The sequence below is a fragment of the Aspergillus luchuensis genome, chromosome 2 (genome assembly GCF_016861625.1).
Source record: "Aspergillus luchuensis IFO 4308 DNA, chromosome 2, nearly complete sequence".
Lineage (NCBI taxonomy): Eukaryota > Fungi > Ascomycota > Eurotiomycetes > Eurotiales > Aspergillaceae > Aspergillus > Aspergillus luchuensis.
Window position 1 is genome coordinate 4,330,071 of NC_054850.1, and position 26,774 is coordinate 4,356,844.

A 26,774-nucleotide genomic window follows, 5' to 3' on the forward strand; every position below is an offset into this window, starting at 1 on the left:
TCAGTAGCGTTGAGGTACTCGGTGGACTACGTCCCTCCCCCCGTCGAGGATGACCCGCTCCGCTGGATTACTGCCATCGTAATAGCGCTCGTCCCGCACAGGGCGCGTAGCAACGTATACAGGCCGCTCAATGTATTCTCTCGGCTGCCGGGCAGCAGCGTCATCCATGTAGACGCTCACATCTCGACCGCTCGGGCGCACGCTCTCCACCCGCTGAATCATCGGCGGCTCCTCGTACCGACTAGTGGGCGGGCGCACACTCGGCATCCGGACGATCCGCTCCCGGGGAAGCTCGGCTTCGTCCAGGTAAGGGGGACGGCGAGTCCCGTATTCCGTCACTTGCACGCTGGCACTACGGGGAAACGGCTCTCGTTCATCCAAAGCTCCAGTGTACGGTCGCCGTTCGCTGGGAGCCGGACGAGCGTAGTCGGTGACTCGCCGGTAGGCAGTCGGTGGAGGTGGCATGTCCTGCACGTATCGCCGACCGCCATACGGATCCTCGAAAACAGACGCGGCTCGCACGCTTGCCGGGCGCAGTGGTGTACGGTCGTCGTAGACGTCACTTCTGGGGAGTCGAGTAGAGGGCGGAGGCATAGCCTGCAGTCTTGGAGCAGGCAACGTCTCATAGTACTGATTGCCATGCTCGTCAACCACTATCCGACGCGGTGGAGGTGCCATCACCCGTGCTGCAGGTTCCTCTTCATAGTAAGCATCATGATATCGTGGTGAGTTGGGCGATTCGCCAGCCGGAATATAGCGTCTCGTAGGAGGTGGCTGCGCCAGCTCATCATAGTATCGAATTCTCTCAGGTGGTGGACGCTCAACAATAGCATACGACCCGGCCCGCACGGACTGGGGACTGGCTTGGTCAACATATTCACGAGCATACTCGGGTTGCCGAGCCTGATGCAAGCTAGCAACTCTGCGCAAGTCTTGATCGTCCCGGACTGGCCGGCGAGCACTAAGTCTCGAAAGGGTGCGCTGAATACCCGGCTCAGCATGGGGCTCGTACACCTCGTACTCATATGCCGGTTCCCTAATCTGTGGTTCTCGCCGTTCTAATACGGGAGTATAGCGCGGGGAAGCAATGTCAATGTACACTGGTCTTTCTTGTGGCTGGCGGGTCCGGTAAGCGTGTTGAGTGTCTGTGAATGGCGGAGGTGAAACGGGCTCTTCCTTGATGAATGCTTCTTCAACATGGGCCGCTGCTGGCGCTCTAGTATACGATGGACGACCTCTGTCATCCTGCAACCTCCTACGTTTCCTAGACGTCAATGGCTGAGCAGGAACCTCAGGGCTAGCATGGCGCTCTGGACCGTAATCCGGACGCGAGTCTTTTAGTTGATGGACTGAGGGCACCTTGGCGATGGCTAAGGGGGAGACTCTGGACGGCTGCGGAGCAGCAGGGGAGGTTATGTGATTTCGCACAATTCTTACATCGCCTCCCCGTGAGAGTGATCTCCGAGACCGACGATGCCGCTCGGGCACTCGATCTTCCGGTGCTCGTCGTTTTGTCCCGTTCGCATAACCCCGTTGAGACCCATAATTATCATCCCTCTCCATAGGCGCTACCCCGGGGGCCGGTGGTGAATACTCTGGTTCTTCATACGCGTCGGTCGGCTGGTCCGGTTCGGGATATTTGCGGACGGCGACGTCCACCTCAGCATGGTGCGGCTGCCTCTGATCATAGGGTACTAGGTGGTCTGCCACGGGGTAAGTATCTTGCACATCCTGATCCGATCCAGTTCTGTTGAGGGCTTCAAGCCGTTGCAACTCATCTGAAAAGTTCTCTGCTGGAGCTTCAGTAGCCAGCTCCTCCGAATTAGACTGGGGAGCTGGAGACTGCCGCTGCGGCTCACCCTGCTGGGGAGAGTCAGGGGCTCTACTGGAGTAGAACGAGTTCTCGTCAAAAGAGTCACCGGGCTCTCCAGCACCAGGTGCATCCACGGACGGAGACGGTTTGACCATCTCAAAGGCCTTCACTAGCACATCAGAAACGTCAAAGTCTGGTTTTGTGTCTTGTAGAGAGGCCTTCTGCCTCGAATCCTGCCTTTTTTGTTCCAACTGTTCCCGCAGCACTCTCTCCACCCGCTGCCGCTGTAGTTGTATCTCAGCTCTGACTAGATCATCTGACTTGGTCAGAAATATGGGATCAATCTCCGAGGCAGGCTTAGGGACTAAACGCGACGGCCCGGTCGCGCCGGAAGGAGCACTTCCGGCACTGGGAGCCTGCGATGTCGCCGGCCTCTGAGCCAACGGAGCGGACGGAGGAAGCTGGGGTTTCGGGGGAGACTTGAGTTGGTCACCCGATTTTACCTGGGTGGGAGTCGAGACAGGGGGGCCTCGCGAGGCGGGCTTGCGCACGAACTGCTGGGGAACCTTCAACCTAGGGTGAGTTCCAGAAAAGATATCGTCACTTATTTTCAAAATCTTTTCATACTCCTGCATCTCCTCACTTGCAGGCAGCCTGGTAGGTATATTACTACCTGAGGCTGGCGAAATCTGGGCTGTTGCCATGGTCTAAAATAAGAAATAATACCCGGAGGACCGACAAAAAAAACTTAAGTTGCTCCGAGAAGAGCTGTTTTGTCACACCAGACACCAGTAGACCGAATCAGTTTCCTGCATCAGCTTTTCTTTCGGCTGTAGCACTTTAAAATCCAATTCACTGCCTCACTTGACTTGGCTGAGGGAGACTAGAATGGGTGGCCAAGAGTGAGGAGTGGATGATATTGAGTATGAGGGAGGGTGAGTGAGGGAGGGAGGGAAGGGAAGGGAAGGGAAGGGAAGGGAAAGGGAAATGGGAGGGAAGGACGGTGATGGCGGTGGATGGATGATGAGGTGCGGGAAGTACGTGGACGGGGGCGGTTTGCAGAGGAGAAAAGGCGAGGCCAGCTTCGTCGAGGCGGCCAGCTTGCAAAGGCACCGCGCGCACCGCTAGTTTCTTCTTAGTCACTTCCCAGCGCATTCACACACGGCTTGATTGGATGTACAAGTCTGTTTGATCCCCGAAAGAGAGGTAATCAAATCTCCTTGCTACTAGATATGGCCGTCTACCCAAGTCAGCCGACAGACAGCGGGTTCGGGTGAAGCAAACGCAAGAAAATGTTGACCCCGAGCCTAGTACCAATAAATGTAAAAGAACAGGTCCTGGTCGGGGAATGAAAAAGGAAAGAAGTAGTAGTAGCAGCAGCAGCAGCAGCAGCCGCAGTGTAAGTGGAAATGCCGCGCCGGCTGCTCCCGCCATCGCCGGAGGGAGTCATTCGGTTTCGCGGTTCCTGTTGCGCCGTATTGCCCCCCCTCCACTCTCTCGCTTTTCTTTCGTTGGTGGCATTCATGTGTCTGCGATGAATCATTCAACCCTGCGCTCTCTCTTGCGAATTCCTTTCGCTCCCAGAACATACCACGTTCCACCCTCCTCTTCATTCCTCCGCTGCAATCTCTCCTGCTACCGCCCGAGTTCCTTGTCTCCGCATCGCAACAGTATACCTTCATACCCCCGACGAACAATGGCTACCACCAGCAGTCCGGCCAGTGCGCCGCTGGACCCTCGTCCGGTCTTCTTCTTTGATATTGACAACTGCGTATGTTGACGCATTTCTCATCTTCCAATTTACCCTTTGTCACTGACCTGATTGTGTTCGCAGCTCTACTCCAAAGGTGGGAATTTCGCGAACCGAGGTATTGATCGCAGGACATACTGACACAACTACTCCGTGAAGGGTGCAACATCCACGATGAGATGCAGAAATTGATCAGTGAGCCACCGCGACCGCACTCTATCTTAGATATATGCGCTGACCCAACCATCGTCTATTCTAGACCAATTCTTCATCAAGCACCTGTCCCTGAATGCCGATGACGCACACATGCTCCACATGAAGTACTACAAGGAATACGGTCTCGCCATTGAAGGTCTTACGCGCCATCACAAGATCGACCCCCTGGAATTCAACCGCGAAGTGGATGATGCGCTGCCGCTCGACGATATCCTCAAACCAGATCCTAAGCTGCGCCAGCTGCTCGAAGACATTGACCGCAGCAAAGTGCGAATGTGGCTTCTCACAAACGCCTATGTGACCCATGCGAAACGGGTGGTGAAGTTGCTGCAGGTGGACGACATGTTTGAGGGCATCACATACTGCGACTATGGCAGTTTGCCGCTGGTGTGCAAACCCAGCCAGGCCATGTATGAGAGGGCGGAAAAGGAGGCGGGAGCTTCCAGCACGTCAGAGTGCTACTTTGTTGGTGAGTTGCCCCTCAAATATCTTGCCTCACTGTACAGGCCCAGATCAAGTTGCTGACCAGTATGCTTAGACGACTCCGGTCTGAATTGTACTCATGCTGCCGCCCGGGGTTGGGCCGTGGCTCATCTCGTTGAGCCTGGGATTCCCCTCCCCCACGTGCCGGCCTCGCAATATATGATTCGCAGCCTGGAGGAACTCAGGACCTGCTTCCCCAACTTGTTCAAGACCAAGCAGGAAGTATAGACTCAATCACATTTTGCGATAGATAGATATTATAGATGTGTACGGCCTCTTGTGTTTCAAGAGGTCACGAAGACTATGAGCGATATCATCATTCTGATTTTGACGGGTTCTTATCTTGGGTACAGGCACATACTCTAAAACTCATGAATGCACATATAGTGTAATTGATACTCACGAGAATATGACCATTTCAATAGCGCACACTGCAAATTCAAAAATAGTGTAGTCGAATGTAGTCAAAGAAAGCAGATCAGTCAAGGTGAAGATAGACGTAGGGCTACTGTATGCCTTTATGCCTCAGGCATAAACAACCGTGCACGAGTCGCGTCCTGAGGCTCCGAACGGGGGAGCTTCCCCGAATAGACACCATCAACAAGACAACAACATCCCATTCCCCTCCCTCTTCCACGACAGGACCATCCTGCACCGGGGCTTTCTATCGGCCTGAATGCTTCAATATGGCTGACCTATCTCCGGGCCATGTGGTCACTTTGACCGACGGTCGGCAGGCCACCGTTCGGTTTGTTGGCTCGACACAATTCGCTGCGGGAGACTGGATCGGCGTGGAATTGGACGAGCCCACGGGCAAGAACGATGGCTCAGTTCAAGGGGAACGATACTTCGACTGCGAGCCGGGATTTGGCATGTTCGTCCGGCCCACTGCCATCGCGGCAATTGTTGAACAGCCCGCTCGACCGATTAAGCCGGCCGCTCCTAAGGGGAATGCCACCACCACCCCGGCCAGCCGAAGTCGCGCTCAAAGTGGTGTCACTCCAGGAAACTCCGGACTCAAGAGACCGACGTCCCTGTCATCTGCGACGGCAAAGAGACATAGCGCCGGGGCTTCAAGTCCGACCTCGGCCCTGAGAGGAGCCGCTCAACGCTTGTCAACAAAGGTATTGTACCGTCCCTCTAGCACGCCAATAGTAATATCAAGAAGCTAATGCTGGTCGCACGATAGTCTCCTACAAAGTCACCGACGAAACCTGCCTCCACCCCCCTCTCGAACAGATCGTCTGCAAGCAGCACACCGCGGCCGTCTGCGGTGGCACCCAAGACTCGGACATCCATCAGCTCCAAGACGTCTATGGGCCCGCCCGCTCCTCCTTCGGCGACAACTCGCGCATCACGACCTTCGATATCTGCACCAGCGAGCAGGACAGGCAGACCCAGTGTCCAGGGTACAGCGTCGGCACCGTCAGGATTGACAAAGCGACCTGTGCTCCGACCCACGGGCTCAAACAAGGCATCGGAAGAAGCAGAAAGTGTAGCAAGCCCTCAGTCTGAGGAATTGGAGACAAGCTCCCATGATGTCGAAGAGGAGGGCGCAGATGACGCGGATCTGGCGCCTAAGGCTCCGAAGCCCACACCGAGTTCTTTGCGGACAGCCACCAGCCAAAGACCCCAACCCACTCCGTCTCATCGACAGTCGCTAAGTGGCAATGTTGTAGCAAGAGAGCTGGATGAGCTGAAAACAAAGCTCCGGGTCATGGAAAAGAAACGGGCTGACGATCGCGAGAAGCTGAAGACACTGGAACAACTTCAGTCGGAACGAGACAAGTTTGAAGGCATCATCCAGAAGCTGCAAGCGAAGTATCAGCCGCAGCAGCTTGAGATTAACGAGCTGCGGAAGAAGCTGAAAGATTCGGAAACGAGGCTCGAGGAAGTCGAGCGACTCCAGGCGGAACATGATTCGCTTATGGAAATGGCCACTCTGGACCGCGAAATGGCGGAAGAGACCGCGGATGCTTTCAAGCACGAAGTCGAGACTCTCAGGTTGAGGGTTGAGGAGCTCGAACTGGAAGCGGAGGTTCTACGCGAAGAAAATGAGGAACTTGGTCAGGTCATGAGCCCAGAGGAGAAGTCCAGCCATGGATGGTTGCAGATGGAGAAGACGAATGAGCGTCTTCGAGAGGCTCTTTTGCGTCTCCGTGATATGACCCAGCAGCAGGAAGCGGAACTCAGGGATCAAGTCAAGGAACTTCAGCAGGATTTGGAGGAATATACCTCCATCAAGTCTAAATACGAGAAGACAAAACAGAAGCTGCTCGTAGCGGAAAACAATGTGGAACACCTGAAGCAGCAATTGGAGACGGCCCTGGGTGCTGAAGAAATGATCGAGGAACTTGCCGACAAGAACATGCGTTATCAGGAGGATATCAACGAATTGAAAGCAGCCATTGAGGATCTGGAGGCTCTGAAAGAGATCAACGACGAACTCGAATACAACCACATCGAGACGGAGAAACAGTTGCAGGAGGAGATCGACTACAAGGATGGTCTGTTCACGGAACAAAGTCGCCGGCTCGCCCAGCAAGACGAAGTCATCGAGGATCTAGAATACACTCTTGTCCGCTTCCGAGAGCTGGTCTCTACTCTACAGGGAGACCTGGAAGATATGCGTGCATCCCAACAGATCTCCGAAGCAGAGGCTACTGACCTCTCCACGCGCTCCCGGGCCATGATGGACCTCAATCTTAAGCTTCAGGCCTCGGTTTCAAAGGCGCAAACGAAGACAATCGACATTGAACTCAACCGTATGGAAGCAGAGGAAGCGGCGCAGCATTTGTCCATTACCAAGCTGTATCTTCCCGAATACTACGAGAGTGAGCGGAATGCCGTTCTCGCGCTTCTGCGCTTCAAGCGCGTGAGCTTCAAGGCGACCTTGATGACCAGCACTTTCCGTGAGAAGGTTTCTGAACAAGCGTCTGTATCTACACCCCTCGAAGACCTTTTCATTGCTCACGAGGTCATGGAGAAGCTCTTGTATATTGCTTCTCTCTGTGATCGGTTTGTGAACTACATCACGAACTGTTCTTCCGAAGGGTTTGAGAGTATTAAAGGAGCCTTGTTCGAGATGGAGCCGGTTGAGCGCACCTTAAACTTCTGGCTAGAAGCTCTGAAGAAGAACGACGTGAACATGAAGAAGTGTGCCGTTGAGCTGCAGCGGTCTATTGCACTCTTGTCCCATCTCACCGAGACCCTCCTTCCCAGCTCCTTGGAAACGTTCGCCGACGAACTGTGCATGCGCTCCATGTTGGCCCAGGCCTACACCGACCACGCAGCCTCAGCAATCTCGCGTCTCAAGTCGCTGTTCCAATCGAAGCTTGTGGTGCCAGAAGGCGGCGACGAAGAGCACACCTTCCTGTACAACAAGATGGAAGGCCTTGTGTCTCAAGCTCGAGGTCTAAAGGTTGCCATGGGAAAGATCAACCGCTCCCTGGAAGATCTTCGCTCAAGGTCTCTTGCTCTCTCGCAGGACGTTGTCGGCCCTTTCAAACAGGCTGAAGAGGCCGCCAAAGACTTGTCGGATCTGACTCGCCAGATTGGAGAGAACATCGTCTTCCTCATCATCGACGAAAGCCGCACGCAGCCCCTAACCCTGGAAGAAGCCTTGAACACCATGTCTCAGATTTCCACCCTCTACGCCCAGCCCTCCGAAACAGGAAGCGAAAGCAGCGATACGATGTTCCTCATCGGCAACCGACTCCGCAGCCTCGGCGGCCTCCTCGAGGAGCTCGACTCCATCACGTCCGATCTCTCCATTACGACAGAATTCGAGCGGCGTCCCTCCCCATGGATCGTCCGATCCGCAGAGCTCAAATCCAACAAAACCATCTCCCCCGACGCCGACGAAGAGATCCGTCGCCTGAAGAACGAGATCCACGAAGCATCCACCGCCCTCGGCGTCAAAGACCAAGCCATCGAAGAGCAAGCCATCAAGGTCGAGCTCGTCGAGTCCCGGATGCGCGAAGCCAGCAAAAAGGCATCAATGGTGAAAGACCTAGAAGCCGAGCTGGAGAAGATCCGCACCCGAGAAACGGAACTCTCCTCCACTGTTGAAAAGCAACGCAAAGACCTCGAAGCCCTCGAAGCCGAGCGCGACGAGATCAAATCCCGCCTCGACAAAGTCAAACGCATCTCCGGCACCACCGGCGCCACCACAACCGAAGGCATTGCCGTCGACGCCGGCGTCTCCCTGGCCACCATGCGCGAGAACGAAGCCCTCCGCGCCGAAGTCGAAAGCCTCCAAGCCGCCGTTCGCTACCTCCGCGAAGAAAACCGACGCGCCAACATGCTGGACCCCTTCTCCATCCAACGCTCAGCAGACCTCTACTCCTGGCTCGACGTCCCCCTCACCTCTGCCCCAACTACAACCACAACCCCCACCACCGAAAAACTCCACCAAACCGCCCACGAAAGCAGAGAAGTCTTCACCCACCTCCTCAAACTCACCAAAGACTCCAACATCTGCGACCTCAAATCCACCCTCACCACCTCCAACTCCACCAATACCCGAACAGGCTGGCGCCCCTCCAAAACCAAACTCCGCTACCAAGTCCTCCGCCAGCGCGAAAACTTCTCCCGCTGGGCCGAATGGCGCGACGAAATCATCTCCCACGAGCGCGAACAAGACCGCGTCGCGGCCGCTAAGAAAGACCGGTTGGCTCGCGAGCAGGATCGTGATCGTGCGCGTGGCCATATGCCACGGAACTCGGCTTACGGGGCGAATTTCCCTCAAGGGTTAGGTCATGGCATGATGGGAAGGGCATGGCAGATCCTGGGCATGGAGCATGAGGGGAGGAAGGCCGCGGCTGGTGCTGTTTCTCCTTCGGCTATTGGGGTTGCTATTAGTGATGAGAATCTGGGAGGAGAGGGGGGTGTTGATGTTGATGTTGATGGCGATGGGGAAGCGGCGCTGGCGTCGTTTGATTAGAAAATTGTATCTATGCAGATACTATACTATTGAAGTAAATGTAACTAGTACTACTACTACTTAGTGGTTGATTGGCTGAATGATTGGCTGGTTGCGCTGCTTTTGGAGCGAGATGGAACGGGTGCGGATATACTAACGATACCTTTGTTGTTGTTTTGTATATGTTTTACTACTACCAGGCATAGAGTAGTACTATTTGTGCTTATTTTACTTGTTGTGGACATATTAGCTAGCATTATAGAAATTATATATTAGTTTGGGATGATATATTCGTTAAGCTAAGTTCTTATTGCAGTATAATCATGGATTTTACTCGGTTCTGAGTTGATCTGAACCTTTTGCAATTCAGATTGCGATTGATGAAGATTGATGAAGGTGACCATGATATGGGGGAGATCAGCTTATAGTGTGCATTATACATTGATTCTTTGTATATGTACTTGGCTGTGAAATGACTATCTAATCGACATGGTCTACCTTGCAAGAAACAAATCAACCGCTCAATATGCCTCATAATGACAAACAGACATATGCAGGCAAAGAACACACATTAGAAACAAGAAGGAAGACAAGAATAAAGGATAATGTACAGCGCCACGCCAGAGCTGTTTGTACAGCTAATGAAACAGAATGTAACAGGAACGACAACGACGTTCATTGATTAACCATGCGTTTTGGAGGGAGATTGTTTGCAGATAAAAAGATAACGATAACGATATAATGATGATGTTGATGCAATCGTCGTCAATGTCATGGACAGATGGAGGTTTTTTTGATCATGTCAGCTAGAATGAAGGACTAGCTGATTAATCGGCTATTGCGCATCCGGGTAGATGCCATGTTGGTAATCGAGAAACGATCGTTTTAGAGATTGCCGGCAAGAATGGCTTCGGTGGCTGTAGAGGAAATGATGTCAGTGAAATTCCGGTTAATAGATTTTTTTTCCAGCCTCACCTGAGTTGATGTAGGGACGTTTAGCGTCGAGGTTAACGCCGAATCGTCTCTCAAGTTCCAGCTTGATGCTCTTCTTGGTCACTGTCATCAAGTCTGCGGTGCGCAGGATCTCACGGATCTCCGACAAAAGGACATCGTCGGCTGGCAAGTGAGACAGATCTTCCATCTCCATCTCCATATTCCGACTCATCATCTCTGAAGGTGCCAAAGACATGCGAGACGAGTAGCGGGGAAGGTTGAACTGGGACACTGGTCTCGAAGCCGGGAACCCGTACTCAGACTGCATTGGGTGGTAGGACTTGGTGCCGTAAGAGAACCCAGAGACTTCTGAACGATCGTCCCGCGAAGTCTGAGCTTCCCACAGTTCGGCCTGATATTCCTCCCACGTCTTCTTAGGGATAGACGACGGGTCAAACTTTCCTTCATCGGAGATAACGACCTTGCGGCCCTTCTCTCCAGTAATGACACGTGTATTACCCCAGGAGAAATCATCCATATGCCAGAATGAGTACAGGGGCAGAGCCAGCGACGAAATAGGGATACCAAGGATGTAAATGAACATCCATCCAATCATGTCCCACTTACGCCGGAAGATGAAAATGAGTGCCTGCAGACCGTAGATGGCAGCCAGAAGCACGAATGCCGTCCATGGAATCGTGGATGTGTCATGAATGAGCCAGTAGATCAGGTAAACGATGTAAGCAACGGTGACAGGCTGAATGATTGTACTGATGAGATCCACAAACACAATGAAGCGCATACTGAAGCAACAGAAACCACAAAGCTGATTCAGTGGTATCAACTCAATTAGATTGTGGACCGTAGAATTAATCCACCGACGACGTTGCGACAAGAACACAGCGAAGCTCTCAGGGGCGATTGTGAAAGCTTTAGCGGCCGAGATATACTTCGTCTTGTACTTGGGATGGTGCTTGATGAGCAGTGTTGTCAGATAACGATCTTCACCCAAGTGCAGCAGATTCTTCATGTGGAGAGTGTCGACACGAATTTCCGCATAGGCTTCAACAATCTCTTTGCTCACGAACAGAGGCTTCCCACTTTCGGCTGAGCGGATGCGATACATGGTGAAGCAACCTGGCAAACAAGTAATGGATCCGAAAAGACTCTCAAAGGCTTTGACAAGGTTGTGGGAGATGTAGTATTCGTAGACTTGAATCATTGTCACCATTGACGTTTTGGCGTTCGAAAGAGCAGTTTCTCCACAGATACCCAAAATGCGGGTATCGGCCAGCAGAGTTGACACCATTCGTGTTGCAGCATCAGGAGCCACCACCGTATCGGCATCTACCTGTAGAATAAACTCATAGAACGTGGGATTGACACCGATGATGTTGCGTATCTGGTGATATATCTCCAGTTCCATAGGACTCATGGGAAGATTGTAATGGACGCGGTTGAGGAACCGCATGAGCACCATCTGGGAATCACGCTTTCCTCTGTTACCTGGCCGAGCGACCTCGGAGGGTTTACCGACCTTGACAACAACCAGGAAAGGAACGATGTGGCCCATGACCTCATAGAGACCCGAGTAAATCTTACCCATATTGTGCTGTTTCATACCTTCGCCCAAACTTTCGAAGCTTAGCGGCTCGGGGTCGACAGATTCGGGTACGCCTAGGATGTCTAAGACGATTCGAGGGGTAGGACGATCGTTTCCTTGTCCGATAATCATACCATCACAAATAACCACGAGAAGTTTGCGTTTGTCATCATAGCGCATGCGAGCCATAGAGTCGATAGCACGGCGGAGGGATTCCTCGTCTTCAGTGTAGGCTGGGACTTGACAAATGATGAACTTGTCGAGATTCTCTGGGAGATTCTTTCTCGAGAATTGCAAGGCCGCCAAGAACTTGAAGACGACAATCAAACAGATGAAGATTGATATGGCGAGGATGAAGTAACGGGCAAACTGACAACGAGGCGAATTACGTGTATCCACATGGCCGACAAAGAAAAGATTGTCTAAGCAGAGCTGCATGCGTTCGCGCATCACGTCGGATATTGCCAGGTCCTCCCAGTATTTTGTCAAATCTTGACCTGGCAGTCGTTGGAAAAGTTGCACGACAAGGTCATCCATGAAGTCGCGATCGACGTTAGCAGGGACCGATTCCCCTACAGGCGCTTGCACTCTTCGTCCTCCGGCCACATATGTCGTCAGGTCGTATACCCTCCCGTTGATACTTCCAATATACTGTGACTTGTCTCCCAAAGTTCTCAGGTATGTCGGGGTGTAGCCAACCCATCCCTTGAAGTAGTTCGCTTTGAGCATTATCATCTGCTCCTGAAACCAATCGGGGCGAGAGTCATTGGTGAAGTAACGGAAGTCATGGTATACCCAATTGGTATCACTAGTGCTGACGGTGGTGGCAGAGCCGGAGACGTTAGTGGAAGAGTAGTCCAGGAGCACTGTAGGGTCAATAGAGCCCGTTTTTCCTGGGCATAAAGCCGAGACCTGAACTGGGAAAAGACCGGTGGCATCGGTACCAGCATAGTTCTTGAGTTGTTTCTCCGGGACGATATCTGGGTAGTGAGACGGCATGAACTTGCCCAAATTGAAAACTATACCGCGAATCGCGACGAATGAATTATGCCCATCCTTGCCGTTGTGTGTGCTCAGCTCACCCGAGGAATACACATGCTGAGTGGGACAAATCAGACCAGGGAAAGCGACAATGAAGAAGATTGCAAAGGCACAACTGAACCAGATGATTAAGTTGATCGCAAGCTTCTCACGCCAGGCGGTTCTAACATCTTTCCGGGGCATGCGGCCAAACGTTTTGATCAAAAAGTCTGGGATATAGAAGGTGAGAAGGTACACAATTGCCATCCAGCGTTTGCGACTTCCGGAGACAGGCGCCTCATCCACTTCCTCCATCTTCTTTTCGTTGCCCTTTTCGAGCATTTGTTCTCTCGTATCCAAATTCCGGAACATGTCGCCCGAATTGAATGCAGAGGCGCCGGCATCTGAGCGCCCATCGAACTCACGACTACTGGAGTATCCCTGTTTTCCATCCTCCCCGTAGATGAAACCACCCGGAGACTGATCAGACGGGCCGAGGAGCCGGACTTTTGAATCAGCGTAGCCGCCAGCGCGCGCGTGAAGGAGGTTATCCCCGCCTTCATCAGAGCCTTCCGCAGGATATACAGGGACAACACGCTCGCCTAATTTGGCAAGATCGGCCCAGCAGCGCTCGCTGAGAAAGACACCCGTGCTGCCTACCCTAGCTTCGTTCCCTGGCCACCGCTTTTCATCCAAGACGACTTCGGACTTCTCTCTGTCGCTTCCCACAACGACGTTGCCAATCTCAGCCAGGCCTAGAAACTCGGCAAACGGGAGGAAGATGCTGAAGTCGGCGTTCCTGAGCCGCTGACTGATCTCCGCGATGCCAAAGGTCTGGACCTGTGCTCGCACGCACTTGCTATCGAATTGGTTCGCAATGCGGCGATCGTTGGGTTTCAGACAGAACACAAAGTAAGGGTTCAAATTGGCAGAATTCAAGCATTTACTAACGATATCCAATGAAGAGAGGAACTGGCCCGCAGCGCCTTGCATACCGCTAGCCAGCATCGTGCTCTTTCGGCGGCCGGAACTTTTTGACATGCTACCGGCTTGACTCTCGTATTCATCTTGATCGTCCGCTTCAGGTGCATCGAAGGCTAACCGAGATGGTCCACCCGCCTTCCGGCGAGCCATGCTGGGCATTCTCATAGGCTTGGAGCTCACCTGTGCCTGCATAATCGCGGTCCGCTCCTGAGGATGGGTGACTGTCTGCAAAGCTTCTTGACCAAATAGGTCTCGCACGAAGTCACTACTTGTCGACTTCATCAAGTTCATGAGATCTCCCGAAACAACATCGCCATTCTCCTCCAAAAGGCCATGCACGGGGTAGTCGACCTCTCCGGCGAAATGCTTCACCGTGAATGCGGACCGAGCACCTTGGGAGATTAGGGTAGTCCCTTGTCCCGTGCCGCCGACTGTAATGGCGGGGTTTTTGTTCTCGAACCGCTTTTTGACAGACTCGAGGAACTGAGAGTCGGTCCGGCCCCGCTTAGTCTGATCGTCGAGGATGCTCAGAAGGCCATTTCCAGATTTCAGTAAGCCACGAGTAGCATCGCTGTTGTCGAAGTAGCTTGTAGCAGGCACAGTAACTTCTTCACGATCCAGCATCTCAGCCTTCCGCTCGAAGAATGACTGCAAGCAGAAATTGTACAAAGACTCGGTGGCCGCATTGCTCAGGAGCTGATCGAGCGTAGAGCCAGTTGCGCTGGCCTGAGAGAATCCAGGAAAGTCGAGGATGGAGACAGTGTTCGCCACGCTGTCTTCAGCTGCACATATCCGCTGATTGATACCCTCAAAGATATAGGCCACTAGCAGCGAGTATAGGGTGCGCGCGAGACCATCAGCATTTTGCCGAGCACCCTTCGGATCAAGCATCACCGTCACCCGTTCCCGACGAATCGTCTTCGTCCGATATCCGAAGCTGGTCTCCAGCTCTTCCACCCCCAATCCCAAAAAGGCAGCGATAACAGAGAGGACATCCTTATTCTTGACGACGGTGACCGTTTCGCCACCCTCATGAGAGTAACCGCCCGATTCCTCCGCCGTAGTGGTAGTGGCTTGGCCACTAACAAAATCCAGCTGACCAAGGTGAAGAATGGTAGCAAGGATTTGACAGAATTCGGCGATCTCACTGCGAGGGAACTCCAATTTCCTGAGTGCGGTCTTGAAGTGTTGGAACCCATCGGCATCATTAATACCGACTTTTAGCTGGGTGGGGTGGCCGAGGTATCTCCATCTCTTGTGACCAATTGAGGCGCCTGAGAGCTTGCCACCACTCGTCGACACATGTATAGAACTGTCGAAGCCCAAGTGTTCCTTCTCCGCAGCACTGGTACCGGCTAAGAGATAGTAGAGCACGTGAAAACTACGTTCTCCCGTGGGCACTGAGGCAATGCGACTACGCTCCAGCCTGTGGTCGATGATCTTACCACCGATCAGGGTGGGATTGACCGAGGAAGACCCGTCGTATTGCAGTTCCAGGAACAGTCCAGCTTTGGACGCAGTTGGCGTAGTCACGGACTTGGTCGTAGTCAAGGTATCAAAAACGAACGCAGCGTAAGACAGCTTCGACGAGAGCGGGGTCGAGGAGAACGAGAGAAATGATGATAACAGATGTGAGCGAATGGTCGTCTTTCCAGAGCCACTTTCACCACTAGAATGACTGTCAGCTTTCCATATCAGCAGTTATCGATATGTATGCTCACAGGAAAACAATGGCCTGGTTTTCTCCACGGGCACCTAGCCGAGTAAATGCACGTTTGGCGAGGTCTTCCGCCTCTCCCATAGCACTTCCTTCCTTGTCGCCATCGGGACCGCGGGATGATGTTGTGTATGTGTTCAAGCTGATCAATGCCTGGGAGGAAAGACGGGCTGTCGGTAAGCCCACATGAAACCTTAAGAAGCTGCTGTCAGTGAAATGAGCTTTCATACTCAATGAAAGAGAAACCCTACCGGCTTGCAAGGTGCGCGGTCAAGTGAGTATCCGACTGTAAATGCGCTGGTAGGGATGGTAACGACGACTGGGCATGGGACGGTGTACGCCCGGAGGGTGCAGGTCCAGCCATGTTGCTGGTGAGGTTACCACCTCAAGGTTGAGGTTGTGGAAGTTGTCAGGCTTTCGCCGCAATCACCACAAGGGCACCTGCAACAAAATCTGTAAAGACTGTGGCCGACAGAAAGCGAGATCTTGTCTGGACCGTAATGGAACTCTTCAGGTATGCTTGGCCGAGGTGGGCTACTTCCAGCCGAGGAATGTTCGATTATCTTGGATGGGGAATTCCTAGTAGTCTAGGGAAGATAGGTGCATTGCTCGTATAAAAGGTAAATGCTAGCCGATCACAAGACAGAGGGCGATCGGGGACTATCCAAATCTCCAGTGTGGTGAATGTGAAATGGGAGCAGCCCTGCTGACGGAGGTAGCGAGAGAGGCAGGCGTGGCGCGATCCGGCCAAACGATCGTATATAGGCGGTTTGAGATGGATAAACGAGGGATGCTCAACGGAGAGCCTTGATTAGATTAGAATAACAGGGCCAAAAGAACCGAATGAAGAAGGAAGAGAGAAAAGTAAGGAAAAGAAACAAAAAAGAGGCAGTCAACAATACAAGTGCGACAGAGAGGAAGAGCACAAGTTGCTGCTGGGAAGCTGTCCGGGGTTAAGCAGCGGAACAATAATATGGACTACTGTTGATAAAGGGAAAAACTTACAGGCTTTGGGCTGTGGTTGGTCTAGCTGCGACTCGGCGCGCCAGCACTAACAGTCACTATGTTGCCCGACTGGGTAAGTCCGTATGGAACTGGTTACCAGACGGCGGGGGGGAGGGGAAGTTGCAAATTACTAGCGGGATGGTATTGAGGGGGTTTTACACGGTTTGGGGAGGGACCACAACAAAGTTAGGTCGGTGACGGAGAAATCAATTGATTCATGTGGAAGGGAAAAGAAAGAAAAATTTCACAAGCCAGAATGTTCATCCCGAGCGGCCAGAATCATGTAGGTCATCATCCACATCCCAGATAGTGCGGTGCTTGTTTCTTTCCCACTTCCCACCTTCCGTGTCTCCTGAGATTGGGGATTATTTTTGGGACGATGCATCCTGCGCTGACAGCCGAGGACCCGCGGATCCTCAGCCGGTGGGGATTTTCAGTCCGGTCGGTCGAACCGTCCCTTGATGGTCTGGTTACTGGTTAGGTTAAGACCCGAGCCAGTCCAGTCAATGAGGGGACCATATTTAGATTAATCCCACTGGCTGTGGGATGGTTGAGGAGGAAAAGAAGAAAAATAGAAAAGAGGGAAAAAGAAGAAAAAAGAAGAGACATCGGTCTCAGTTCCCGCCTCGAGATATTGTGTCAATCCTCGAGCTGAAACCACACTGATTTTCATAAATTACTCTTTCCCTCCTTCTGGGGTCTCAGATATACTACGCAATAACTTCCCAGATATTATAATTACTTCAATACTTTCATTACTTCATTATTCCGTACTGATGCGAAAAACAACAGGACTGGCGAGAATGTGAGACGAGGCTTCCCGGCCGCCCCAATCTATTCTGGCAACCGGATTCAATCTTATGTCAATCATTCAGCGCCACACGCAGGAAAAGGGGTCAAGTCTCCTGCCCTCTCCCTTTGACAGCAACTCACGCTTTGGTGACCGACAGGAACCGGGGGGCATGAGGCCTCAATATATGCACCCAGGCCTGCAGCGTCTCGAGTTGATACATATTACGAGTCAGTCGGCCGGTTAGCGATCTGCGGTTAATATCTAATAACTGTGTAGATAGATACTACGTAGATAGAGGATGGAGCCATGGGTGATTTTTTTTCTTTTTTGGCTCTGGCCTACTCGCATTTAAATTCCAAACAGTCAAGTGTCCGCCATCGACACTCACATCCTCGGTCGGGAGATCGTGAATGATCACCCACCACCACCACTCACAAGAGCAGGGGGGAAGAGAAAGAGAGATAGCCAAGAAGACCCTGAGGGGCCCGGGAAAACATAAAAGAAACAGGCTAAGCAGGTGGTCGGGGTGGACCGATTGGATCATTCGATCTGTTGATGAAACTAGGGGGTGGGTGGGATTTCCCTTGTGGTTGCTGGTCGGCGGTAAAGCACTTACTCCGTAGAACACACTGGAAGATCCAGTTTGCTACCATCCATATCCACCCACAGATAATTGTGTTTTTCTTACTCTAGAAGCCGTGTTGGATGGAGGCAGCCCAGAATCACAAATGACTGACCTTGTTAAAATGACTTTTGTGTCTTTGTTGAGAGAACGAAACGTCACCTGTAACAGTACGGCTTGAGGTTACCCAACTTTAAAGTTTCCCTTCATACCAGACCAGTCATTTATCTATTACTAAGTAAGTAGATAAATAGTCCTCACTAATGAGATACTCCTTCCCTATTCAACATGACTAGTCGGTCTCTACTATCAGCATCAGACAACCACCTTACCTATCTCGTAGACTACTACCGTGTCACACGGGCGGGTATTACGATTATGGATGCTGCAGAATAAAAACAATGGCCAAGTTTCTCGAAGAGGGGGGCGCGCACTCCTTTGGAACAAAAATAACAACAACTTCAAGGCGACCCGCCGGCACTGGGCGGCGCCATCGTAAATCATACATGATCTCTTGGGTTTTTTTTTCATCACAGCATATGACAGCTTTGCCCCTCCGCTCCCCAGTCGATGGATATCCAGAAATAGCAGAGACAAAGAGAACGGACCCAACGATGTTGTTGGCAAGGTTGATAAGGTGGTGGTGGCAAGATGGTCAGCAGCCATTGGCTTTGACTGAGACATTGATTGTTGTCCTGCCGGGTAGATCCAGTCGCACTGGCTGAATGCTGGATGGGAAGAAACCCTCAAAACCTCACTAGTACCGTACGATGAGATACGGCCTACCCGATTAGGTATCGAGCCCCAGTTCGGGTGAGACAAAGTGTGCCATTTATAGGGTCCTTAAGGGTCTAGGGCCATGGATCTGACCCTTTTAGCCCCCTCCATTGGTTGGCTGTAAAGTACTGATGCACGCCACATGACATTTTCAGGGAGTCTGGTGCTGACCCGGGAAATTTTCAATACTCCAGTGCAAGGGTTCTATTGCTGCTTACCTGCACCAGTAATGTACATAGTATGTATCTGTGTATCTCTGTATGCGTGCTGCAGGAGAACACCCTTTATTCTTTTTCTCTTTTTTCCCTTTCCTACTTTTTTCAAATTGGCTTTCTCGAAGCCCCTCGTCGCATTTCTCCGAACTGAACTAAACTCAGTAGTCGCAAAAAGTGTGCGAGGGGGAGGCGAAACGGTGTCCTCTTTCGGGAAGCTCCTAGTTCGGTTACTAAACGACCTATCTCCTTAGTTAGAGTTAGCTAGCGGATGGCTAGCAGCAACCATAGTGCTTTTCGCTCGGTTTTCTTTGCAATTGCAAGGCATCGGGAGGTCCAGGATTACCAATGAGAAACCCGGGCGACGGGGCAGAACCTCAATTGAAACAAGCAGCCCACCCACTCACTGCAGAGGTAATTTTCATCCTGCCATACCCGCCCATCCCCACTAGAGTTAAGCTGTTGGTGGTAAACTAAACCCAGAGATACCATACAAACAACAAATTGGGGTCAGCGGCCTCGCATCATGCTCTCGCTCTCTTTCTCTCTCTCTTCTCTTTCTGTTCTGTTGCTCGGTCTTCTGTCGGTTTAGTTCCCCTCTCGCTGCTGCTTCTTTGATGTTCATTGTTTTGTGTTTCTGTCAGTACTGGCTGTGATTCTTTGCCTTTTCATTCTCCGCTGCTTCTGCTGGTCTGTTGCCTCTGTGTTTGGAGCATAATCTTAATAATTTGCAGCCTTTCGTATGCCAACATTCGCTACGACCCATCGCTTCTAACGTTCGCTCCAAACGATACCTATCGCCTGATCGCTGATCTATACCTGCGAATCCATCTCGATCGTTGTTGACAGTCAACTCCAGTGAAGTCAGCTCTTATTTTAGAAACCCCAAAGCACTTCCGTCGTTTGAGTTTATTCACATGCGTCCATCGCCTGCCACCCGGTGAAGCTTGCGACACCCCATGCTTTGACCAGCGCTCGATATCCTTTCACTCGTTCAACCTGGTCTATAAGAGCGACCTCCGGATTGGCACTGCGCCTTATCACTATCGTTATACAAGTTCTGGGTCAAGCAGAAAATAGCCATGTCAACTCGTTTCTCGGTCTATTCTAGTCATTCCGCGGGCGTTTCCTCGTCCCGTCCAAGTGCTCCCTCAACTGTGACAACAACAACGCTGCTGAATGCGCTGCATGCACATTACAACTCGGGGCAACCCTATCAACTGGATGCAGGGACGAGCTTGGTGGTGAACACATGGGTTACCGCTACCCGGACAAATCCCAATGGTCAAGAAGGAGGGACGATAGATCGGGATTTGGCCCTCAGAGCTTGGGAACATGCACGAAGACGAGCAGAAGACGGTTGCATTGTGCTATGGTAAGCATCAAGTTTTTGAATCACATGGACTAAAGGCTAACCTGTTCAGCTCAACCCATCAATCAACCCCATCTATATTTGAACCTTTCCTGGCGGCGCTACCTCTCACCACTCCGAACATCGCATTCACCGCTCTTACAGCTCTCCGACCCTTCCTGTCCGCTGTAACCTCCTTCAACCCTTCTTACTCTCTGTACTCTGCTCTGTCTGCTCGCTACTCCATTAACCTGAAAGGGGATGTTGTAGGCCTCTCACTGGCACTGTCCACGTCTGGCATCAATGTGCGCAAAGGCCTTCTTGATATCCCTACAGAGGCCGGTTATCGAGCATTTGACGTGTTCTATTACCTTCTAGCTTCGATCTCAACCCCAGCAGAGCGAGAGTTTCTGAACCTGAAAGATGCCTCCTCGTACGCTCTGCTCAGCAAGTCAGGTACATATACGCCGCCTGCGTACCTTCCCACCGCCGACGACGCTGCTGCTGCGGAAGACTTCAGAGCTGCGCTCAAGTCGATCGGCATCAAGGGAGCGGCTCAGCGTGGTCTCCTGTCCACCCTTGCCGGTCTGCTAAAGCTTGGTAATGCCACTGGCTTTCTGGTTGACCAGGAAGATCTGGAGGAAGCATGTGATGAAGTGGGTGGTCTGCTCGGGTTGGATCCGGAAGTTCTGCTGCACAGTTGCTCCACTGATGATCGCGAGGTGCTGATCTCGGGGATTTACGAGGCACTGGTGGACTGGGTGATCGAAAAGGCCAACGAGGCCATTTCCAGCGAGCTTCAAGCGATTCTCGATAACGACCCCAGCACCAGTGGTGGCTCTGGTCCTGGCGGCCAGTGGACTGATGATGACACGGTCAGCATTTCTGTGGTGGATATTCCCAGACCTGCTCTAGGAAAAGCTGTGGCAGTTCGCAACGTGTTCGATGACAATACTGGTATCAACGCGGAAATGAAGGAGGATGGCGTCACTGTTCCTCCTGTGGGACATGCTATTGCAAACGATGTTTCCTCTGCGGTAGCCCAGGTCGAGGCGGACCTCGGAATCACCACGGGTTCTGCTTGGCACGAACGCGAGTATGAACTCGGCAAGCGACAAGAAGTGCTGGAGAAGGTTGGGCTGGAAGTCGACATGGACTCGTTCCTCCGAAAACTTTTGCTCCCTGTTGAATCCGAAGGTATTACGGTTGGGAAGCGGGGCCGTTTTGATCTACCCACCACGCTGGGAAGTAGCAGAGTCTGGCACCATATCTCCATCCACCCGACTGATGATCTGCCCGAGACACTCAACACCTTCTCGCCGACGGCCGCCTGGTCAGCCGGAGTCGTGTCCCGGCAATTGCGGGAATGGAGACTTGCTGAATGGGCCAACCGACGCCTCAGGCAGATTGACTTTACGGCCGACTTCGACATGGATGAGTTCGTCGGCCGTTATTGCCGTCTCGGATGCGCTGAAGGTCGGGATGGTGTTGAGAGCTGGTTAATGGAGAGAGGCTGGACCAACGGAGATGCCTTCGTGGGTCACCAGCGAATCTGGATGAGAGAAAGTGCATGGTGGGAAGCTGAAACAATGCTTGACATGAAACCAGACGAGCCCGCGACGGCCAACCCTTTCCTGTACGGCAACACCATGCTCGATGCTGGGATGCCCCATTATGCGGGCACTCCTATGGCAGAATCCACCAGCCTTCTGGGCAGTCGAGATGACCTTCTCAACCACCGCCAGAGCACGTTGGCACCCAGCTTCCATGGAGGCGCCAAATCAATCGCTCCAAGTGTTCCCCAGACTCTAAACATGGGTGGCGATTATGGTCTCGGCTCGAAGGGTGATACTAGGAAGTGGGACAATCCGTATTCTGACGAATACGCCCATTATAACAACGGCGAGCTCGATCCTGAAGTCGGCGACCCCAAACACATTGAAAAGAAGCCCATCACTCAAGGCCGACGCATCTGGGTCGGCTTTGTCTGGGCATTGACTTTCTGGATTCCATCGTTTGCTCTGCGCTGGTTTGGCCGGATGAAGCGTCCCGATGTCCGGATGGCCTGGCGCGAGAAGCTCGTTCTTATGCTTATCATTCTGCTGTTCAACGGTGTGGTTTGCTTTTACATTATTGCCTTTGGTGATCTGCTCTGCCCGAACAAGGACAAAGCTTGGAATGAGAAGCAACTTAGTTGGCATGCTCTCGACAACGATTTCTATGTCAGTATTCACGGAAACGTCTACGACATTACCAAGTTCTGGAGACTTCAGCACAGTGATTCTTCGATTGAAACAACAACGAGCAACATGAAGCCATTCGCGGGTGAGATTCTGGATCAGTATTTCACCCCTCCGTTGACTCGCTTCTGCTCGCCATACGTGACGGAGCAGTCAGTCACTCTGCAGTTTAACAACACCAATGCCCTCGAGTATCCCAATGCAGAGCACTACTGTGGATCTTATCACACCCCCAGTACCACCACCAAGCTGCACAACATTACTTGGTATGAGGACATCTTTTTGCCCAAGATCAAGACCTATTACAAGGGTCCCCTGGTTTGGTCGAAGAGCACCGTACAAAAACAAGCAACGGATAGTTCACGGTATTGGGTTATCGTTCACGATAAAATCTATGACCTCACGGACTACTTCTATACCGCCGAATTGTTCGATAATGACGACACTTACGCCTTCCTACCGTCGAGCGTAACCGACTTGTTCAAGAATTATGCGGGCGAGGATGTTACCGACAAATGGCAGAACACAACAGACTTCCAGCAGTCACAGACGTGTCTTGACTATGTCTTCTATAAAGGCAAAGTGGATTTCCGTGACAGCCCCCGCTGTACGGTTAACAACTGGATTCTTCTCTCGTTCACGGTTCTCATCTGCGCTGTTATTCTCGTTAAGTTTGTTAGTGCCCTTCAACTTGGCTCCAAGCGTCGACCTGCACCACAGGATAAGTTCGTTATCTGCCATGTGCCGGCGTACACAGAAGGTGAGGATGCGCTGCGTAAAGGTCTCGACTCCCTCACGGCTCTTCAGTACGACAACAAGAGGAAGCTCATCTTTGTCATTTGCGACGGTATGATTGTTGGTGGCGGAAATGATCGTCCTACGCCTAAGATTGTTCTCGATATTCTGGGAGTCGATCCCAAGGTTGATCCCCCGGCGTTGCCGTGCAAGTCCATTGGCCAGGGTAGCGAGCAGCTGAACTACGGCAAAGTGTATTCTGGTCTTTACGAGTATGAGGGTAACGTGGTCCCGTATATTGTCGTTGTCAAGGTCGGCAAAGAGTCGGAGCAGAGTCGGCCCAAACCTGGAAACAGGGGTAAGCGTGACTCACAGATCATGATGATGCAGTTCCTCAATCGGGTACACCATCGTTCACCTATGTCGCCGCTGGAGCTGGAGATCTTCCACCAAATCAACAATGTCATCGGTGTTGACCCTGAGCTCTACGAATACTGTCTGATGGTGGACGCCGATACCAGTGTCCGAGAAGATTCACTCAACCGTCTGGTTGCCGCTTGTGCCAACGATGCACGCATTGCCGGTATTTGTGGTGAGACCAGTCTGCAAAATGAAGAGCGAAGTTGGTGGACGATGATTCAGGTGTATGAGTACTATATTTCGCATCACCTGGCCAAGGCGTTCGAGTCGCTTTTCGGTAGTGTCACATGTCTTCCCGGATGGTAAGTTGAGTCAATCCCTCGACAAGTTCATTGACTAACAGGAACAGTTTCTGCATGTACCGTCTGCGGACGGCCGACAAGGGCAAGCCTCTGATCATCTCTGACAAGGTTATTGAGGAGTATGCAGACAATGATGTTGATACTCTTCATAAGAAGAACCTCCTGTCGCTTGGTGAGGATCGTTTCCTGACTACGCTTATGACGAAGCACTTCCCGGAGATGTCCTACAAGTTCATTCCGGATGCGTACGCCAGTACGGCCGCGCCAGAGACCTGGTCAGTCTTGCTGTCGCAGCGTCGGCGTTGGATCAACTCAACCGTGCACAACCTGGTGGAAGTGGCCATGCTGAAAGATATGTGCGGATTCTGCTTGTTCAGTATGCGATTCGTCGTGTTGGTTGATCTTCTCGGAACGGTCATCCTGCCTGCGACTTGTGTCTACCTGGGCTACCTGATCTACCGCGTTGCCAGTCATACCGGTCCCTTCCCTATGATTTCGATTGTCATCCTGGCAGGTGTGTATGGTCTCCAGGCGATCATCTTCCTTCTGAAACGGCAGTGGCAGCACATTGGCTGGATGATCATCTACATTTTAGCCTATCCTATCTACAACTTCATTCTCCCGCTCTATTCGTTCTGGAAACAGGACGACTTCAGTTGGGGTAGCACGCGTATTGTCATTGGAGAACAGGGCAACAAGCGCGTGGTGGCAGTGGACGATGAGGGCTTCGACCCGCGCAGTGTGCCGCTACAGCGCTGGGATGACTACGCGCTGGCCAACAACCTGCCGGGACGGCGCGGTGACTTTGGTATGAGCCATGAGAAGATGTACAGTGGCCGTTATGATGACATGGCGCTGGAGATGGATGACATGCACTCGAACTATTCCTCGGTGAAGCCGGCGTCGACGATCCTGACTGGGTTCCCGCATCACCAGGGCCGCCACGGCAGCCCGTACATGCCCCCGCAATCTCCAGCACCGTTTGCCAACACCCCGGGTAACCGCAACTCGCACATGTCGAGTCTTACGCGATACACAGATCAGCCGTTTGCCAGTGGACATATGGCGTCACGGTCGGTGGGCAATCTCAGTGTGCCGGATGGATTGACGAACCGCCACAGCGTGGGTCTGATGCAAAGCACGGAGAACCTGCTCGGACGGCCCAACTCGCGCAGTCCCGTAGGTGGGATATCGCGGCCTGTGAGTGCGTTTGACTTCCGGGGAAGCGGCGGGCCCGACGAGGGGTCGATCACCGAGGCGATCCGCGCCTGTTTGGCGGAGGTAGATCTGGACACGGTGACGAAGAAGCAGGGTTAGTCATTTTCCACTAAGTTGATCGGATGAGATGCTAACAACCCAAAACAGTGCGCGCATTAGTTGAGCAGCGACTACAAACGACGTTGATAGGCGACAAGCGGGCGTTCCTCGACCGACAAATTGACCACGAGCTGGCCAATATGTAAAAAGAAGTCGACGTGAGGAAGAGACGGGATGTAATGGATGTAATTGATTTTGTTTTCCAGTGTATACGCGAGCATACATAGCTATCATTTGGCAGTATATGAATTTCGGGCGGGCGTTAGCGTGGGCAACATTCATTGATGTGTAAAAATTGAATATGCATTATCAGCGTTATGTATACAATGTTAATTTGGTTGCATTTGTTGATGACAGACAGACAGATAGACAGATAAATAGATGCATTAGCGCCGTAACATGTTGCATGGAACAATTCCAGAGGAGGAAACCGGAGCTAAGTAATCCTCTTCCGCACCAAAGAACCATTCATAAGTAACCTTCCCCTTCCTTAACCCATGGGACCGACCCCCCCAAACCCACTCACCCCTCATCCATCCATCCCCCCTCTTATCTATCTATCTACTATCTATCTATCAGATAACCATAACCATCTCCACATCAACAACCTGCCCCTCCTCCTCAACCACAAAACACCCTCTTTAAATCATTAAATATGCCCCCCACCCCCGAGAAAAGCAAAGAAACCCTAGAAGCCAAATCGGCCTTCAGCGCGACGCTCCTCAACATCGGCGGCACACATGCCTCTCCGCTAGTGGAGCGCGCACACACCATCACAGAGAATGCCGCGGCGCTGGACAAGCAGCAAGCGGAGCTGGAAGCACATACGGCTGCGCTGGCGAAGCAGAATGAAAGCTGGGATAAGTTGGCGGGGGAGGCGCGGGATGGGTTGAAGGAGATTGGGGACGTGCAGAATTGGGCGGAGGTGGTGGAGAGGGAGTTGTTGGTGTTGGAGGAGATGATGGGGTATGTGGAGAGTAAGGGAGATCATGATCATGATGGTGGGGAGGGGGATGGGGATGGGATGAATGGGGGTATTGGTGATGATAGGAATGGGGTTGGGAAGGGGAAGGGGGTTAGTAGTGATACTGTTGATGGTGGTGGTGGTGGTGGTGGTGGTGGTGATGGAGGTACTACTAGTGGTAGTGGTAGTAGTGAAAGTAGGAGTGGAAGTGGATCATCATCGTGGTTCAAGTGGTGGTAGGAGGGGACTCAGTCATGTGTATACGGCAGATATTTACTTGGTTACTACTATTGAAGTTAGGACAAGGGAATTCTTCCATTGCCCGCAGAGATACTTTATAATTCAATATCCTTCAAGAAAGGCAAAAGATATACTCCCCATTTGAAAGGAGTATCAAGACATGATCTCTTATCAGCAGTACTACTGGAGACATGCTAGAATCATAGGATCGAACCGAAATAGTAGATACACACACATCTCTACCATTAACGTCCATACCCATTTAGAAAACGAAGAGAATTTACATCTATTTATCCAGAAGCTCCAATAAAACACCCCAATGACCCAAACCTCTATCCCATGATCAACTCGAT

The 26,774-nt window shown here is 52.0% G+C and overlaps 7 protein-coding genes across 7 annotated transcripts; 4 read left to right on the forward strand and 3 right to left on the reverse strand.

Annotated features, from left to right (window-relative positions):
• AKAW2_21413A (uncharacterized protein) lies at positions 1 to 2,517 on the reverse strand (the record flags this gene model as incomplete). Its single annotated transcript, XM_041686234.1, has 1 exon — positions 1 to 2,517. One exon carries the CDS (start codon positions 2,515 to 2,517, stop codon positions 1 to 3), a length of 2,517 nt encoding a protein of 838 aa, XP_041540239.1.
• Positions 2,518 to 2,665: 148 nt separating this feature from the next.
• On the reverse strand, positions 2,666 to 2,968 carry AKAW2_21414A (uncharacterized protein; the record flags this gene model as incomplete). The annotated part of the gene is made up of 1 exon (XM_041686236.1): positions 2,666 to 2,968. The coding sequence occupies one exon, from the start codon at positions 2,966 to 2,968 to the stop codon at positions 2,666 to 2,668; it is 303 nt and encodes a 100-aa protein (XP_041540240.1).
• A 379-nt stretch (positions 2,969 to 3,347) lies between these two features.
• AKAW2_21415S (putative pyrimidine 5'-nucleotidase) lies at positions 3,348 to 4,490 on the forward strand (the record flags this gene model as incomplete). Its single annotated transcript, XM_041686237.1, has 5 exons — positions 3,348 to 3,584; positions 3,648 to 3,660; positions 3,723 to 3,758; positions 3,823 to 4,248; positions 4,318 to 4,490. 5 exons carry the CDS (start codon positions 3,348 to 3,350, stop codon positions 4,488 to 4,490), a joined length of 885 nt encoding a protein of 294 aa, XP_041540241.1.
• Positions 4,491 to 4,948: 458 nt separating this feature from the next.
• Positions 4,949 to 9,207, forward strand: AKAW2_21416S (putative dynactin; the record flags this gene model as incomplete). The annotated part of the gene is made up of 2 exons (XM_041686238.1): positions 4,949 to 5,386; positions 5,452 to 9,207. The coding sequence occupies 2 exons, from the start codon at positions 4,949 to 4,951 to the stop codon at positions 9,205 to 9,207; spliced, it is 4,194 nt and encodes a 1,397-aa protein (XP_041540242.1).
• Positions 9,208 to 10,135: 928 nt separating this feature from the next.
• chsE (chitin synthase class Va) lies at positions 10,136 to 15,807 on the reverse strand (the record flags this gene model as incomplete). The annotated part of the gene is made up of 3 exons (XM_041686239.1): positions 10,136 to 15,395; positions 15,448 to 15,636; positions 15,695 to 15,807. The coding sequence occupies 3 exons, from the start codon at positions 15,805 to 15,807 to the stop codon at positions 10,136 to 10,138; spliced, it is 5,562 nt and encodes a 1,853-aa protein (XP_041540243.1).
• A 4,127-nt stretch (positions 15,808 to 19,934) lies between these two features.
• On the forward strand, positions 19,935 to 25,363 carry csmB (putative chitin synthase; the record flags this gene model as incomplete). The annotated part of the gene is made up of 4 exons (XM_041686240.1): positions 19,935 to 20,227; positions 20,277 to 23,900; positions 23,948 to 25,212; positions 25,266 to 25,363. 4 exons carry the CDS (start codon positions 19,935 to 19,937, stop codon positions 25,361 to 25,363), a joined length of 5,280 nt encoding a protein of 1,759 aa, XP_041540244.1.
• A 509-nt stretch (positions 25,364 to 25,872) lies between these two features.
• On the forward strand, positions 25,873 to 26,421 carry AKAW2_21419S (uncharacterized protein; the record flags this gene model as incomplete). The annotated part of the gene is made up of 1 exon (XM_041686241.1): positions 25,873 to 26,421. One exon carries the CDS (start codon positions 25,873 to 25,875, stop codon positions 26,419 to 26,421), a length of 549 nt encoding a protein of 182 aa, XP_041540245.1.
• Positions 26,422 to 26,774: the final 353 nt, after the last annotated feature.